Source organism: Haliotis rufescens, unplaced genomic scaffold, assembly GCF_023055435.1.
Source record: "Haliotis rufescens isolate VD_foot unplaced genomic scaffold, xgHalRufe1.0.p SCAF_10, whole genome shotgun sequence".
Classification (NCBI taxonomy): domain Eukaryota; kingdom Metazoa; phylum Mollusca; class Gastropoda; order Lepetellida; family Haliotidae; genus Haliotis; species Haliotis rufescens.
The window spans coordinates 41,055,548-41,074,633 of record NW_025963780.1 but is presented as its reverse complement, the minus strand read 5'-3'; the positions used below and the strand labels follow the sequence as shown (position 1 = coordinate 41,074,633).

At 39.6% G+C, this 19,086-nt stretch overlaps 1 protein-coding gene across 1 annotated transcript; it reads right to left on the bottom strand.

Moving 5' to 3' along the window:
* Window positions 1-15,767: 15,767 nt before the first annotated feature.
* On the bottom strand, window positions 15,768-19,086 carry LOC125374742 (sodium-dependent dopamine transporter-like). The gene is made up of 3 exons (XM_048386102.1): window positions 18,972-19,086; window positions 16,649-16,780; window positions 15,768-16,012 (listed from the first exon to the last, which is right to left on the bottom strand). Exons 1-3 carry the CDS (start codon window positions 19,084-19,086, stop codon window positions 15,768-15,770), a joined length of 492 nt encoding a protein of 163 aa, XP_048242059.1.

Below are 19,086 nucleotides of genomic sequence, written 5' to 3'. Positions count from 1 at the left end.
CACACTTTAACATACGTCTAGAGCAATGTTCAGCCTGCGCCCTGTGCGGAATAAATTGAATAACTGTGTATACATTAAGAAAAGTATACAAACAGATCAGGTAATGAGATGAACACTCTAGACTTATTTCAATGATGATACTCAGTTCCAAGAAGAGACTTGTGCTGTTACCAGAGTATCGATTAACAATGACATCAGCATAAGAAAGGTCAGTCCCGACCACAACTGTGGAAATGGGAGAGCAGCCACGGCCTCAGGGTAGACGATAAAAGCTAAGTTGTAACCTGAAACAAAGCCATTCGCATTAATATTTCAACTTCTCTGAGAGTCAATATAATAGACTTACAGAGCTGTACTCTTTTGCCATCACCGCTGTCCAGATGCATGTGTAGTTAACATATTTAAACTATGAACATATTTTGATCTGTTCAAAAGTATTTCCTCATTAGTTGAAATAACGTGTTTGTTTACAGTAAAACATTGGTACAATGCATCAATATTAGTTCCATGTATCCCCGGAAACAATTGGCTACAGTAACAATCACACTGGACGAAATATGTGCCTATTTATTACTTGTAAATGCTTGTAAATAAAAGCGAAAAATACTTTTCCACCATCAAAAGAGTCCATTGTACGATTCCGACCGTATCATAAGCAGGTGTTTATGACTCAACGCTAAGTAATGGTTGACATGTCATAAAGATGACATTTGAAGACATTGATGTAAAAATGACACTTACATACATATATGTCTTAATAAACATACATCAACATAGTGTATGCATACATTTACGACCTTGCAACTTTGGTAAATGTGATGTTGTCGTCCAGTGTCATTTGCGTAAATGACATAGTCACCTGATGACTGGAAAGCTTCCACTGAAAGTCCACGTATATGTGCCACATGACCAATGACAGCGAAGACAGTGAACCCTACGAAGATGGTAGTGAGCGCGTCCACGAGGCACATGGCTATAGAGTCTCTGTGAATGATACAACGGTTTCAGTGTTTGAAGTATATTAATGATTCCGTATATACTACCTGCATAACATTACACATTCACAGACCCGTGAAGATCCGGGGTAGAATAGGTCTTCGCACGCACGCACGCACGCACATGCACATGGCTATGTAACTACAATTATCCTGAATGCGACGTTAAACCTCATATCACATAACATCCCCTCTTATACTTTAAGTATGAAATGATATCTGCAGAGACGAAGACAACTCCAGCCTGCTTACAGGAATGAAATACGGACGTCGAACTGGCACAGCATGACATAAACTCACAATGCTCATATTCCATTCTTCTTATTAGGAGTGACATACTAGGTGTCTCTGATTCTGATCTTACTTAAAGAAGCTGTCATGGAACGAAGGAATTACTGCAGTAAATCCTTAATACAATTTAAGACGAGATTTTTGTTGTTGTTGATTAACGCTGCACTCAGCAATATTCCAGTTGTATGACGGCGGTCTGCAAATAATCGAGTCTGGACCAGACAATACAGTGATTGATATCATGAGCATCGATCGACGCAATTAGAAGACGATGACATTAATTAACCAAGTCAGCGAGCCTGACCAACAGATCCCGTTAGTCGCCTCTTACAACAAGCTAAGTCGCCTTTTACGGCAAGCATGGGTTGCTGAAGATCTATTCTACCCCGGATCTTCATGGGTCTTAAGACGAGATAAGGGCAAGACGAGAGAGTTATAATACTACGTACAAACGTATGAACTTATGCGTTAATCACGTATACGTTTATGATATTATAGGGGCGGTCGGGTAGCCTTGTGGTTAAAGCGTTCGCTCGTCACGCCGAACACCCGGGTTCGATTCCCGACATGGGTACAGTGTGTGGAGCCCATTTCTGGTGTCCCCCGCCGTGATATTGCTGGAATATTGCTAAAAGGGCGTAAAATCAAACTCACTCACTCACTCTGATATTCTAAAACACCTGATGTACCTGAAACAGTTATTCTTGAAGTTGTTGTGCCCCGACAGTGTTATTATGCAGCCCATACCGATTCCCATTGAGTAAAAGGAGTAAGCACAGGCCTCCATCCATATCTGAAAAGTAGCATACTGAAGAATTGACTTCAACATTGTCTGTGTAGCGGAATAACTCAACGTGTCCACACTAGTTCTTACGTTTATAGCTCCATAAACGCAACAAAAAACATATGGACAATAGTCATGAATCATACGCCAGCAATAATTAATTCACATGCATGCTATTCTTTCCTGGAGTCCCCCTCGGGATGCACGATTGTTTTTGTTATTTAAAAATGATTTTTAAACGGACAAAACAATTCCAAAAATAACACAAAACTTAGATCATCAGCTCATACAGAAGAGTTTCTTAAACCTACATTGTACGCCATTTCATTTATGAATTGAGGTTGTATCGATATGAAAATTAAAATAAAACCTGTAATTTAATTGACATTGTCTGACATACACACCTTTGGTTCCAGGAACATCTCAAAGTTAGGATACACATAGTAATATATCCCATTTGCAGACCCTGGTAGTAGACAGCATCGTATCAGGAAGATTGTGTTCAACAAATATGGGACGCCCACGGTGACGTACACAATCTAATTGTAAAACATACATAATTGTGGTTATATTACCACTTGAATTACATTATATCATATTAACAATTATGGAATCCACTTTAAAACCATTTTAGGGGAACTTGACGCCTGATGAAGGTCGTGAATATAGGAATGCCCAAATAAATTACAACTTGCATGTTGGCTTTCGGAGAGAGAGAGAGAGAGAGAGAGAGAGGGAGAGAGAGAGAGAGAGAGAGAGAGAGAGAGAGAGAGAGAGAGAGAGAGAGAGCGTAGTTACTAAAGTCAGGTCTTATTTCTCGCTACCGCAAAACAAAGATCCGAGGACATCACTTTCATCCGACAATCATGCAACCTTAACATAACATGGGGTATTCCGAACGGCAGTTACAGGCTCTACGATTCCGTCAAAAATATCGTCTATCTCTCGCTTCAATGGTATCAACATTTGAAACAACAGAGACTTTCCACAGCCCGTGGGAACTGCGGACATGCAATCTCGGCCATCCATTGGACTTCTTTAAGTGGCATCAGAAGGTCGTTTCATGAGCAAGGGAGAAAGTTTTATTGACACACAACTTCTTTATTACAGTGAGTGTAAGGTTTCAGTGTAGATACTGACAGTTATCAACTTCACAACACTTGCGCGATAACGGTGTTAGTATCTACACCAAACTGTAGCAGTCACTGTACAAAAAGAAGTTGTATATCCCTAGAACTATCTCCCTTCTTCATCTATCATACATTCCAGAATTCTCTTTTGTTCAGTTTTCAAAATTTGAATCGTAATTTTTAGGAATCGAAGTCGCCTGTTTGAAACTGGTGCCGTAAAGCTCGACAAAGCTGTTTTCTGATTGGTTGTTTCTTATTAGTCATTTCACAGAAGAAGAAGTTATAAAAAAAGAATTTACTTTCACTTTGTGTGAGACAATGGAGAAAACTTTCATGGGTTAAAGATTGTCAAACTGTATGAACGCCGGAGCTTGTGAAAGTGAGTTCTTATATTTTTTATATTCCAATGGCGAAGGATACATGTGACATCCTTTCTACACTGACTGCCACACAACCACCAGCAAGACCGCGGCACAAAATAGGTCCTCAAAACGAGAGATGACATATCTGCATGAATGCTCATCTTTTTCTTCAGTAAAAACTTTTATAGTCTGATTACAACAAATATGTTAAAATAATATCGTTATCAGATGAGAAATATCTTTCTCTAAGTCCGTCACAGTGACAGTGCGTCGAAATGTATACACAAAGAAAAACGTTAAGCACACCCTGATATATTTCATTATTGTTTGGTCCCAATATTTGTAAGTCACGAAAGATAAAATTACGACAAGAATTATGTTTTCTCGAGATGATGTAATCAGTCGTGCGTGACGAAAGCTCACGTGCCATGCATGGTATGCCCGTGCCGCATGCTACCCTCGAGTGTCTCTAAATTTGCTTTCTTAAGCTCGGTTTTAAACAGTTATTCTATGACATTGTGTGACCATGGCACGAAGGCGATTATCAAACGCCACAAGATGGCAAATAATCACACTGTCGTAAGCCCTTTAGTCGAGAAACATGCTTAGACCGGTGATGTACAGGACCGTCCCAGATCTGGAAGACCTCCTGTGACGACACATCGCGAAGACAGGGACCTTCTTCATCGCATACGCTTAGAACCCTTTAACAAGTACTCGTCTGAAACAGCTGTGGTTGCCCAATAATCGTTTCAGCACCAGAACTGTCAGGAACCTGCTGAAAGCAGGACTGAGGGCTAGATGAGTCATAAAGCGTCCCTTTTTGAGAGATCACCACAAAGCTGCTCTTTTAGCATGGTGTATTGCGCGACAGAACTGGAATCTGAGAATTGGAGACGGATTTATTGGTCAGACGAAAGTTGCTTTCTGCTCCACGTCACCGATGGAAGAACGAGAGTTGGAGGCACCGGAACACGGCCTACACCCCAAGGAACATTAAACCGACTGTTACATACGGCGGGGGCTCAGTAATGGTTTGGGGGAGTATCTCTCATGATTGCAGGTCGGATTTGGTCACCATAAGAGGCAACGTGACAGGGGCTCAGTACATCCAGGACGTTTTGAGGCCAGTCGTCGTTCTTAACTTTGACAACACCTCCCCCCCCCCCCCCCCCCCTAGCTACTCGACCTTAGTACATATGGATGACAACGCCAGGCCTCATCGTTCGCCTGCAGTCGTGGATTACATGAGGGCCAATGCAATGACGACTCTACCATGGCCAGCAATGAGCCCAGATTTGAACCCCCTTGAACATGTTTTGGATATTCTGGGGCGGCGCATACAGGCACGAGATCCCCCTGTACAAGATTTACGCTAATTGGAAGCAGCATTACATCAGGAGTGGTTGTTGTTGACCCGTCAACAGATCCAACGTCTGACTGGAGGCATGAGACGTAGGGTGGAAAGCCGGGCACGTGGCAGTTATACCTGCTACTGATCTGTTTCACGTGTCATGTCAATTAGAAACTTTAAGAAACATTTTCACATGAAACCTCAAACCTAACTCGTTTACTTAATCCTGCAGCTCCATACCTTTTTTAGGTGTTGTCTAAGGTCAAAAACAGTACCTGTGTTACCATGATGTTTTGTCAGTAAATTTCAATCACAACTCACCATTATCTTCTTTATTTGTTGTCAAATGTCTGTTCTATCCGATGACATTGGTATCGCCAAGCTCCTGTGGTCAGTCATCCCATGCCATGATTTTTGCAATGGTTCAGAAATAGGGGTGTGCTTGGCTTTTTTGTGTATATTTACTTCAAGTAAAGAACGTCAGAATGGACGACACGTTCTATCATTCCGAGATGAGTATTACGATGTGTCAAATAGTCTAATCAGTCTAGGTACATCTCGATAGTTTGGGTGTGATGGATATCTCTTTCTCGTATTGTTCACAAGGATGGTTCGTCGCGCGGATATTCGATCACAATGGGGTCAGTCATGTTAGTATCTAAATGACCAGAAACAACATTTCTGTACATAAGTGTGCAAAGGAATTCCCAGGGGTTCTCTGAGGAATGTGGAAGTAGTCCGTCAGTCTTTACGTTATTTCAAGAAAAGTCTCGTGGAAAACGTATTAACGTCAAAATGTGTCGTTCGTACGCTTCTCGTGATAAGCCTCTCGTGCAATGGAAAAGCCGCATAAGTTTATATTTCACATTAAACAAATATTTTATAATGACAACACCTTTCCCGATACTCTGATTCCCCACATCAGGCACAGCAAGACCACACACATTGTGACAGCCAGACAACCAACCAACGGCCATCTCAAGCCAGCAAGGTTCTCTAAACCGTCGGTTATGTCCAAAACCTGGAATCTGAAAGCGGAATAATATTATCTACTAATTTACAACAGTAATAATAGCCTGCTGAACGTCCATGCAATATACGCCATTTAGCATGGTCATCAGCAATATCATACTACTACTACTACTACTACTACTACTACTACTACTACTACTACTACTGATAATTCTATTCATAATGCGCCAAACGCCATTTAGCATGGTCATCAGCAATATCATACTACTACTACTACCACTACTACTACTACTGATAATTCCATTCAAAATGCGCCAAATGTCATTTAGCATGGCCATCAGCAATATCATACTACTACTACTACTGCTACTACTACTATTACTACCACCTCTACTTCTACTACTGCTACTACTACTACTACTACTACTACTGATAATTCCATTCATAATGCGCCAAATGTCATTTAGCATGGCCATCAGCAATATCATACTACTACTACTACCACCTCTACTTCTACTACTACTACTACTGATAATTCCATTCATAATGCGCCAAATGTCATTTAGCATGGCCATCAGCAATATCATACTACTACTACTACTACTACTACTACTACTGATAATTCCATTCATAATGCGCCAAATGCCATTTAGCATGGTCATCAGCAATATCATACTACTACTACTACTGATAATTCCATTCATAATGCGCCAAATTTCATTTAGCATGGCCATCAGCAATATCATACTACTACTACTACTACTACTACTACTACTACTACTACTACTACTACTGATAATTCCATTCATAATGCGCCAAATGTCATTTAGCATGGCCATCAGCAATATCATACTACTACTACTACTGCTACTACTACTATTACTACCACCTCTACTTCTACTACTGCTACTACTACTACTACTACTACTACTGATAATTCCATTCATAATGCGCCAAATTTCATTTAGCATGGCCAGCAGCAATATCATACTACTACTACTACCACCTCTACTTCTACTACTACTACTACTGATAATTCCAATCATAATGCGCCAAATGTCATTTAGCATGGCCATCAGCAATATCATACTACTACTACTACTACTACTACTACTACTGATAATTCCATTCATAATGCGCCAAATGCCATTTAGCATGGTCATCAGCAATATCATACTACTACTACTACTGATAATTCCATTCATAATGCGCCAAATTTCATTTAGCATGGCCATCAGCAATATACTACTACTACTACTACTACTACTACTACTACTACTACTACTACTACTACTGATAATTCCATTCATAATGCGCCAAATGTCATTTAGCATGGACATCAGCAATATCATACTACTACTACTACCACTACTACCACTACTGATAATTCCATTCAAAATGCGCCAAATGTCATTTAGCATGGCCATCAGCAATATCATACTACTACTACTACTGCTACTACTACTATTACTACCACCTCTACTTCTACTACTGCTACTACTACTACTACTACTACTACTGATAATTCCATTCATAATGCGCCAAATGTCATTTAGCATGGCCATCAGCAATATCATACTACTACTACTACCACCTCTACTTCTACTACTACTACTACTGATAATTCCATTCATAATGCGCCAAATGTCATTTAGCATGGCCATCAGCAATATCATACTACTACTACTACTACTACTACTACTACTGATAATTCCATTCATAATGCGCCAAATGCCATTTAGCATGGTCATCAGCAATATCATACTACTACTACTACTGATAATTCCATTCATAATGCGCCAAATTTCATTTAGCATGGCCATCAGCAATATCATACTACTACTACTACTACTACTACTACTACTACTACTACTACTACTACTACTACTACTACTACTACTGATAATTCCATTCATAATGCGCCAAATGTCATTTAGCATGGCCATCAGCAATATCATACTACTACTACTACTGCTACTACTACTATTACTACCACCTCTACTTCTACTACTGCTACTACTACTACTACTACTACTACTGATAATTCCATTCATAATGCGCCAAATGTCATTTAGCATGGCCAGCAGCAATATCATACTACTACTACTACCACCTCTACTTCTACTACTACTACTACTGATAATTCCATTCATAATGCGCCAAATGTCATTTAGCATGGCCATCAGCAATATCATACTACTACTACTACTACTACTACTACTACTGATAATTCCATTCATAATGCGCCAAATGCCATTTAGCATGGTCATCAGCAATATCATACTACTACTACTACTGATAATTCCATTCATAATGCGCCAAATTTCATTTAGCATGGCCATCAGCAATATAATACTACTACTACTACTACTACTACTACTACTACTACTACTACTACTACTACTGATAATTCCATTCATAATGCGCCAAATGTCATTTAGCATGGACATCAGCAATATCATACTACTACTACTACTACTACTACTACTACTACTACTACTACTACTACTGATAATTCCATTCATAATGCGCCAAATGTCATTTAGCATGGACATCAGCAATATCATACTACTACTACTACTACTACTACTACTACTACTACTACTACTACTACGACTACTACTGATAATTCCATTCATAATGCGCCAAATGCCATTTAGCATGGTCATCAGCAATATCATACTACTACTACTACTGATAATTCCATTCATAATGCGCCAAATTTCATTTAGCATGGCCATCAGCAATATCATACTACTACTACTACTACTACTACTACTACTACTACTACTACTGATAATTCCATTCATAATGCGCCAAATGTCATTTAGCATGGCCATCAGCAATATCATACTACTACTACTACTGCTACTACTACTATTACTACCACCTCTACTTCTACTACTGCTACTACTACTACTACTACTACTACTACTACTGATAATTCCATTCATAATGCGCCAAATGTCATTTAGCATGGCCAGCAGCAATATCATACTACTACTACTACCACCTCTACTTCTACTACTACTACTACTGATAATTCCATTCATAATGCGCCAAATGTCATTTAGCATGGCCATCAGCAATATCATACTACTACTACTACTACTACTACTACTACTACTGATAATTCCATTCATAATGCGCAAAATGCCATTTAGCATGGTCATCACCAATATCATACTACTACTACTACTGATAATTCCATTCATAATGCGCCAAATGTCATTTAGCATGGCCATCAGCAATATCATACTACTACTACTACTACTACTACTACTACTACTACTGATAATTCCATTCATAATGCGCCAAATGCCATTTAGCATGGTCATCAGCAATATCATACTACTACTACTACTGATAATTCCATTCATAATGCGCCAAATTTCATTTAGCATGGCCATCAGCAATATAATACTACTACTACTACTGATAATTCCATTCATAATGCGCCAAATTTCATTTAGCATGGCCATCAGCAATATCATACTACTACTACTACTACTACTACTACTACTACTACTACTACTACTGATAATTCCATTCATAATGCGCCAAATGTCATTTAGCATGGCCATCAGCAATATCATACTACTACTACTACTGCTACTACTACTATTACTACCACCTCTACTTCTACTACTGCTACTACTACTACTACTACTACTACTGATAATTCCATTCATAATGCGCCAAATGTCATTTAGCATGGCCAGCAGCAATATCATACTACTACTACTACCACCTCTACTTCTACTACTACTACTACTGATAATTCCAATCATAATGCGCCAAATGTCATTTAGCATGGCCATCAGCAATATCATACTACTACTACTACTACTACTACTACTACTGATAATTCCATTCATAATGCGCCAAATGCCATTTAGCATGGTCATCAGCAATATCATACTACTACTACTACTGATAATTCCATTCATAATGCGCCAAATTTCATTTAGCATGGCCATCAGCAATATACTACTACTACTACTACTACTACTACTACTACTACTACTACTACTACTACTACTGATAATTCCATTCATAATGCGCCAAATGTCATTTAGCATGGACATCAGCAATATCATACTACTACTACTACCACTACTACTACTACTGATAATTCCATTCATAATGCGCCAAATGTCATTTAGCATGGCCATCAGCAATATCATACTACTACTACTACTGCTACTACTACTATTACTACCACCTCTACTTCTACTACTGCTACTACTACTACTACTACTACTACTGATAATTCCATTCATAATGCGCCAAATGTCATTTAGCATGGCCATCAGCAATATCATACTACTACTACTACCACCTCTACTTCTACTACTACTACTACTGATAATTCCATTCATAATGCGCCAAATGTCATTTAGCATGGCCATCAGCAATATCATACTACTACTACTACTACTACTACTACTACTGATAATTCCATTCATAATGCGCCAAATGCCATTTAGCATGGTCATCAGCAATATCATACTACTACTACTACTGATAATTCCATTCATAATGCGCCAAATTTCATTTAGCATGGCCATCAGCAATATCATACTACTACTACTACTACTACTACTACTACTACTACTACTACTACTACTGATAATTCCATTCATAATGCGCCAAATGTCATTTAGCATGGCCATCAGCAATATCATACTACTACTACTACTGCTACTACTACTATTACTACCACCTCTACTTCTACTACTGCTACTACTACTACTACTACTACTACTGATAATTCCATTCATAATGCGCCAAATGTCATTTAGCATGGCCAGCAGCAATATCATACTACTACTACTACCACCTCTACTTCTACTACTACTACTACTACTGATAATTCCATTCATAATGCGCCAAATGTCATTTAGCATGGCCATCAGCAATATCATACTACTACTACTACTACTACTACTACTACTACTGATAATTCCATTCATAATGCGCCAAATGCCATTTAGCATGGTCATCAGCAATATCATACTACTACTACTACTGATAATTCCATTCATAATGCGCCAAATTTCATTTAGCATGGCCATCAGCAATATAATACTACTACTACTACTACTACTACTACTACTACTACTACTACTACTGATAATTCCATTCATAATGCGCCAAATGTCATTTAGCATGGACATCAGCAATATCATACTACTACTACTACTACTACTACTACTACTACTACTACTACTGATAATTCCATTCATAATGCGCCAAATGTCATTTAGCATGGACATCAGCAATATCATACTACTACTACTACTACTACTACTACTACTACTACTACTACTACTACTACTACTACTGATAATTCCATTCATAATGCGCCAAATGCCATTTAGCATGGTCATCAGCAATATCATACTACTACTACTACTGATAATTCCATTCATAATGCGCCAAATTTCATTTAGCATGGCCATCAGCAATATCATACTACTACTACTACTACTACTACTACTACTACTACTACTACTACTACTACTGATAATTCCATTCATAATGCGCCAAATGTCATTTAGCATGGCCATCAGCAATATCATACTACTACTACTACTGCTACTACTACTATTACTACCACCTCTACTTCTACTACTGCTACTACTACTACTACTACTAATACTACTACTACTGATAATTCCATTCATAATGCGCCAAATGTCATTTAGCATGGCCAGCAGCAATATCATACTACTACTACTACCACCTCTACTTCTACTACTACTACTACTGATAATTCCATTCATAATGCGCCAAATGTCATTTAGCATGGCCATCAGCAATATCATACTACTACTACTACTACTACTACTACTACTACTACTGATAATTCCATTCATAATGCGCCAAATGCCATTTAGCATGGTCATCAGCAATATCATACTACTACTACTACTGATAATTCCATTCATAATGCGCCAAATGTCATTTAGCATGGCCATCAGCAATATCATACTACTACTACTACTACTACTACTACTACTGATAATTCCATTCATAATGCGCCAAATGCCATTTAGCATGGTCATCAGCAATATCATACTACTACTACTACTGATAATTCCATTCATAATGCGCCAAATTTCATTTAGCATGGCCATCAGCAATATAATACTACTACTACTACTACTACTACTACTACTACTACTACTACTACTGATAATTCCATTCATAATGCGCCAAATGTCATTTAGCATGGACATCAGCAATATCATACTACTACTACTACTACTACTACTACTACTACTACTACTACTACTACTGATAATTCCATTCATAATGCGCCAAATGTCATTTAGCATGGACATCAGCAATATCATACTACTACTACTACTACTACTACTACTACTACTACTACTACTACTGATAATTCCATTCATAATGCGCCAAATGCCATTTAGCATGGTCATCAGCAATATCATACTACTACTACTACTGATAATTCCATTCATAATGCGCCAAATTTCATTTAGCATGGCCATCAGCAATATCATACTACTACTACTACTACTACTACTACTACTACTACTACTACTACTACTGATAATTCCATTCATAATGCGCCAAATGTCATTTAGCATGGCCATCAGCAATATCATACTACTACTACTACTGCTACTACTACTATTACTACCACCTCTACTTCTACTACTGCTACTACTACTACTACTACTACTACTACTGATAATTCCATTCATAATGCGCCAAATGTCATTTAGCATGGCCAGCAGCAATATCATACTACTACTACTACCACCTCTACTTCTACTACTACTACTACTGATAATTCCATTCATAATGCGCCAAATGTCATTTAGCATGGCCATCAGCAATATCATACTACTACTACTACTACTACTACTACTACTACTACTGATAATTCCATTCATAATGCGCCAAATGCCATTTAGCATGGTCATCAGCAATATCATACTACTACTACTACTGATAATTCCATTCATAATGCGCCAAATGTCATTTAGCATGGCCATCAGCAATATCATACTACTACTACTACTACTACTACTACTACTACTACTACTACTGATAATTCCATTCATAATGCGCCAAATGCCATTTAGCATGGTCATCAGCAATATCATACTACTACTACTACTGATAATTCCATTCATAATGCGCCAAATTTCATTTAGCATGGCCATCAGCAATATCATACTACTACTACTACTACTACTACTACTACTACTACTACTGATAATTCCATTCATAATGCGCCAAATTTCATTTAGCATGGCCATCAGCAATATCATACTACTACTACTACTACTACTACTACTACTACTACTACTGATAATTCCATTCATAATGCGCCAAATGTCATTTAGCATGGCCATCAGCAATATCATACTACTACTACTACTACTACTGATAATTCCATTCATAATGCGCCAAATGTCATTTAGCATGGCCATCAGCAATATCATACTACTACTACTACTACTACTGATAATTACATTCATAATGCGCCAAATGTCATTTAGCATGGCCATCAGCAATATCATACTACTACTACTACTACTACTGATAATTCCATTCATAATGCGCCAAATGTCATTTAGCATGGCCATCAGCAATATCATACTACTACTACTACTACTACTGATAATTCCATTCATAATGCGCCAAATGTCATTTAGCATGGCCATCAGCAATATCATACTACTACTACTACTACTACTGATAATTCCATTCATAATGCGCCAAATGTCATTTAGCATGGCCATCAGCAATATCATACTACTACTACTACTACTACTGATAATTCCATTCATAATGCGCCAAATGTCATTTAGCATGGCCATCAGCAATATCATACTACTACTACTACTACTACTGATAATTCCATTCACAATGCGCCAAATGTCATTTAGCATGGCCATCAGCAATATCATACTACTACTACTGCTACTACTACTACTACTACTACTACTGCTACTACTACTACTACTACTACTACTACTACTACTACTACTACTGATAATTTCATTCATGATGCGCCAAATGCCATTTAGCAAGTGAATGCTCATTTTCATTGCATTACTTTTATCCCGGTCAATGGATCAGAGCGCACTCGATTTTCATGCTCCTCTCCCTGGGGAGTATACAACCAAAGCTGCCTGAAGCGCTAGGTTAACAGTCACATTCTACCGGGTATCCACTAACTGCTGGGTGAACAGAGGCATATTTCGAATAAGGTCACATGCCTCGAGTGACACCACATGCGCTACACGTGTTTCTGAGTGGGGCAAGACGGAAGCCCTTGAAACTACAGGAGTCCACCTGTTGATAACGACCACCCGCAACCGTGTCACTTATGATTATAAGTCACGGACGAATGGAACCTTCATGCGAGGTGAAATCCCGTTCAAGACTATTGTGCCGATGTAGCGACCTGTAAGTACGTGTGTGTTGATCAAGATAAATCCCACGAAGTCAAACAAGGATAAGGCTTGCTTTAACGACTGCTGAACGTTGGTTGGTTGGTTGGTTTGTTGTTTAACGCCGCACTCAGCAATATTCCAGCTATATGACGGCGGTCTGTAAATAATCGAGTCTGGACCAAACAATCCAGTGATTAATATCATGAGCCTCGATCCACGCAATTGGGATACGATGACATGCATCAACCAAGTCAGCGAGCATGACCACCCGATCCCGTTAGTCGCCTTTTACGACAAGCATAGTCACCTTTTACAGCAAGCATGGGTTGCTGAAGACCTATTCTACCCCGGATCTTCACGGGTCGACTGCTGAACGTCGACCGTCGACCAGCGTCCTGGAGCGACTTGACGCTTTATCCAATAGACCGAGGAAGTGGCTCTTTCGAATGTAGCAATGAAGGAATTTGAACACGCTAAAAGTCCTGAATATTGTATGTTGTGTCTCTTGCAAATATATACAGAAACATTTTTTATTATCTTGAAAATTCAACTCTGTTGAATTTAAAAAAAAATTAAGTTGACAAATCAAATTGCTTTCTTGAAAATTAAACTTCAAGTTATTACCTTGAAATATATCTTGAAAATTCAAAATTATACTGTTAGTTATTATGTTGAACATTAATTCAAGAATAGGTGTTCAGCAACCCATGCTTGCCGGAAAAGGCGACAATGCTTGTCGAAAGAGACGACTAACGGGATCGGGTGGTCAGGCTCGCTGACTTGGTTGATGTCATCGTATCACAATTGCGTGGATCCATGCTCATGATGTCAATCACTGGATTGTGTGGTCGAGATTCGATTATTTACAGACCGCCGTCATACAGCTGGATTATTGCTGAGTGGCGTTAAACAACAAACAAACAAAATTTTGAACTCTTCAACTGATTTCAGCAACTGAACATCCCTAGTCTTCACGTTCCGCTTTGAGTTGACGCTTGTGCCAGGTGAGTGTTCAAGAGAGCATCGGGGGCACGGGTGGCCCAGTCGTCTAAGGCGCCGCGATTCGCTGTGCAGAGTTGCGTCCCTTGGGCACGCCAGAAACCTATGATTGTGGGTTCGAATCCCGGTTCGCCCTGATTATGTTTCTAGGTTTGTCAGCACCATACCCGTGCTCGTGGGTTTCACCGAAGTGGTAAACGTCTGAGACCTTCATCACTTCGGGCTTTCCTCCCACATTAAGCTGACACGCCGTGATATAACTGGAATACTGTTAAAAGCGGCGTTAAACCCAACTCACTCACTCACTCACTCAAGAGAGCATCTTGAATTCTCAAGATAATAACACTATTTTTCAAGATTTAAAAAATAATAATTATGTGGCCCTAATGTGGTTCCGTAAATTATCCCTGCGTCACCAAGGATATTAAATAGTCACCTACCTCCAATATTCCTCTGCAGCTGTCAAGCCCCCGATGGTAACATTTGTGGAGACGTTGTTGTTAACGTCGTTGACGTCTGTGTTGTGCGATACACAACTGGGCGTGTTCCACTCGTTGCTGCAATGCGTCCATGGAAGGTAGGTTGAGAAGGAATTGAAGAAGTAGTACATATACCAGGCGAATATCGCCGAGTTGTAGGTGGCGTATATCCACGAGATGACTACTGTCCCCAGTCCTATTCCTGTAACACCCAAAAACCCATATTAGTCGCTTTCAGAAAAAAAGTTGTTTTTTTAGTTAAGCACTGCATTATAAGTAGGTCAAAACCAGGCTAGAAAATAGATCGGCTGTGGGGAAGTTAATATTTATTGTTTTACGCCACTCACAAAAATATTCCAGTTTGTAAGTAATCGATTCTGGAGCAGACAATCAAGTGATTGATAATATTATTGTGAGCAAAGATTGACGCCGTCGGGAAACGATGACACGTAATCCGATTGGGGTCGCCTGTTACTACCAGTATACTTTGCTGCGGACCCCGAATTACCGACTAGGACGATCCGGTCAGACGTATATTGTAATGTTTGTTGTTGAACGCCGCACTCAGCAATATTCCAGCTATATGACGGCGGTCTGTAAATAATCAAATCTAGACCAGATAATCCAGTGATTGACATCATGAGCATCGATCCACGCAATCGAGATACGATGACATGTATCAGGCAAGTCAGCGAGCCTGGCCACCCGATCCCGTTAGTCTAACGGATCCATGGCAACCTGTACTAACTGGACAGGGAATTTATTTTTCCGACAGTATAAAATTTGGAAAGGTATTGTCCCGAATGACAAACGTCTGTAAGTGCATTAGCAAATTAACCTTTGAATGGAGGGCACATGTTCCATACTGTGACAGGACCACTCTGCGAGAACTGACCAATGACCATCTCCACAAATACACAGGGGATGGCGCCGATAACGGTAAACAGCATGAAGAGAAGGAGGAAAGCACCTGTTGAAACATGAAGTATATACGGATCATGGCGATCTACTGACTACTCTATGTAAACAAATCATCACGTGTCCAAACTGATCAGAGTGTGTGAGTGTGTGTGAGTTAAAATTTAACGTCGCATCGGCACTATCGCAGCCATATAGCGATGAGACCAAGTAAATATATTTACAATTTAGTCATTAATACAAAGTTTTGTTTAAAAACAAGTTGTAAAACATATTTGAGCATACTATATTTAGAAGCAATTCATGAAACATATTGAACAATATTATATATACAGTTTTGAAACACGGGCTATAGGCCATCAGTAACCAAAGCTAGGCCACCTCGCTGGGGATCATGGGGACTTACAGTACCTCTTCTTCCTGCATGATACCCCAGCAGGATTTACGTCATCACTTTAGCCACTGGTGGTTGTGCACTATGCTAGCCAATATTAAAAAATACTCGTCAATGAGTTGGCTTAAAAACACTGGTTGATGACAGTTACATAATGATTGATTATGATAGGATTACGTGTCACACAGGGAGGCAATATTTTTACGGTACTTTAACCTCCTGGACAGAGCCTTCAATAATGTCTGTTAATAGTAGCATCACACCAAAGTTAAAAACAAGCATTTAAATATTCACATACATATTTAAAATTTATTATACAGACCAATTTCTTTCAAGTTATTTATGATGAGATGCCCGCTGACACAGGGAAAGAGACCTTTCAGATTTACACTTTGCTAATGTGAATCCCTTGCGATTGCAAAGTCCACACAGTCAAGCAATAGATGCTTGACGGTGAACCTTTCATCACAAGGGATACACTTAGGAGGTTCGTCCTCATCTGTCTTAAGCAGATATTCGTGACTGTGTAAACCGACTGTGGCCAATACGACATCGTCGTAAAACGACCTCGTCATGTCTTGACTGACAACCCAAGTAGGTATGACCGATTGTTGGTTTCAATTCGTGTAGTTTATTGCTTCCTACTTGGGTGTCCCACCTCTTTTGCGTGTGATCCCGAGTATAAGATTTGATGGTTGGTTTGAAATCACTGTACGGGATAAAAAGTGGAGATAACGATTTGTCAAGAGCTGCTTTAGCTGCAGCATCGGCTTTTGAGTTACCTCTTATGCCTACATGACTTGGTAACCAGCAAAAGACGATGTCACAATGGCCAGTAGAAAGATCATTATAGAATTCTAAAATGTCAAGGATAATAGGGTGATATGGTGAGACACTTTTAAGTGCCTGAAGGCAAGATAACGAATCAGAGAAGATGATGACATTTTTAGATTGGTTTTGTTGTTGAATATAGCTCAAAGCTGTTAGGATAGCTTTGGCCTCAGCAGTAAAAATTGAACTAAAATCTGGGATTCTTGAGGAGACAGTTCTGGATCCAATGATGGTGGCACTTGCAACTTTGCCACCATCCTTGGACCCGTCTGTAAAAATGGACCTGTGAGAATTATATTTTGAGCGTAATTGGTTGTATGATTGTTGATATACCAAAGGATTGGTATCCGACTTTTTTAGATTGGTTAGAGTGAGGTCTACTTCTGGCTTCACCATCTGCCAGGGAGGAGAAGACCGAAGACGGTGAGGTGATATAAAATATAAATCTATTTTAGCTGCAGTGATGTGTGGTTGAATTCTGATTCCAAGTGGTGGAACCAGGTTTCATAGATTTTGAAACAGGTTTTCATATTTAGGGCCAAACTGATCAGAATAGCTTTGTGCCATTCACTGCGACACCAAGAAAAAGGTCCGCCCTATAAGAGGACCAGATCTGCTTGATTGTTTGTTTGTTTGATGTTTAACGCCGCACTCAGCAATATTCCAGTTATATGACGGCGGTCTGTAAATAATCGAGTCTGGACCAGACAATCCAGTGATTAATATCATGAGCATCGATCCACGCAATTGGGATCGATGACATCCATCAACCAAGTCAGCGAGCCTGACCACCCGATCCCGTTAGTCGCCTTTTACGACAAGCATAGTCACCTTTTACAGCAAGCATGGGTTGCTGAAGACCTATTCTACCCCGGAATCGTCACGGGATTGACATCATGAGCATCAACCAAGTCAGCGAGTCTGACCACCCGATCCCATACAGCTGGAATATTGCTGAGTGCGGCATAAAACAACCAACCAACCAACCAAACCGACCTCACGCGGTACCTGTACTTACCCCCGCCGTTCCGCATACACAGATATGGGAACTTTAGAAACGTCCCAGCACCGACGCTATAACCGACTAGCGTGATCAAGTAGTCCAGATGATGAAGCCAACGCTCACGAGCCAT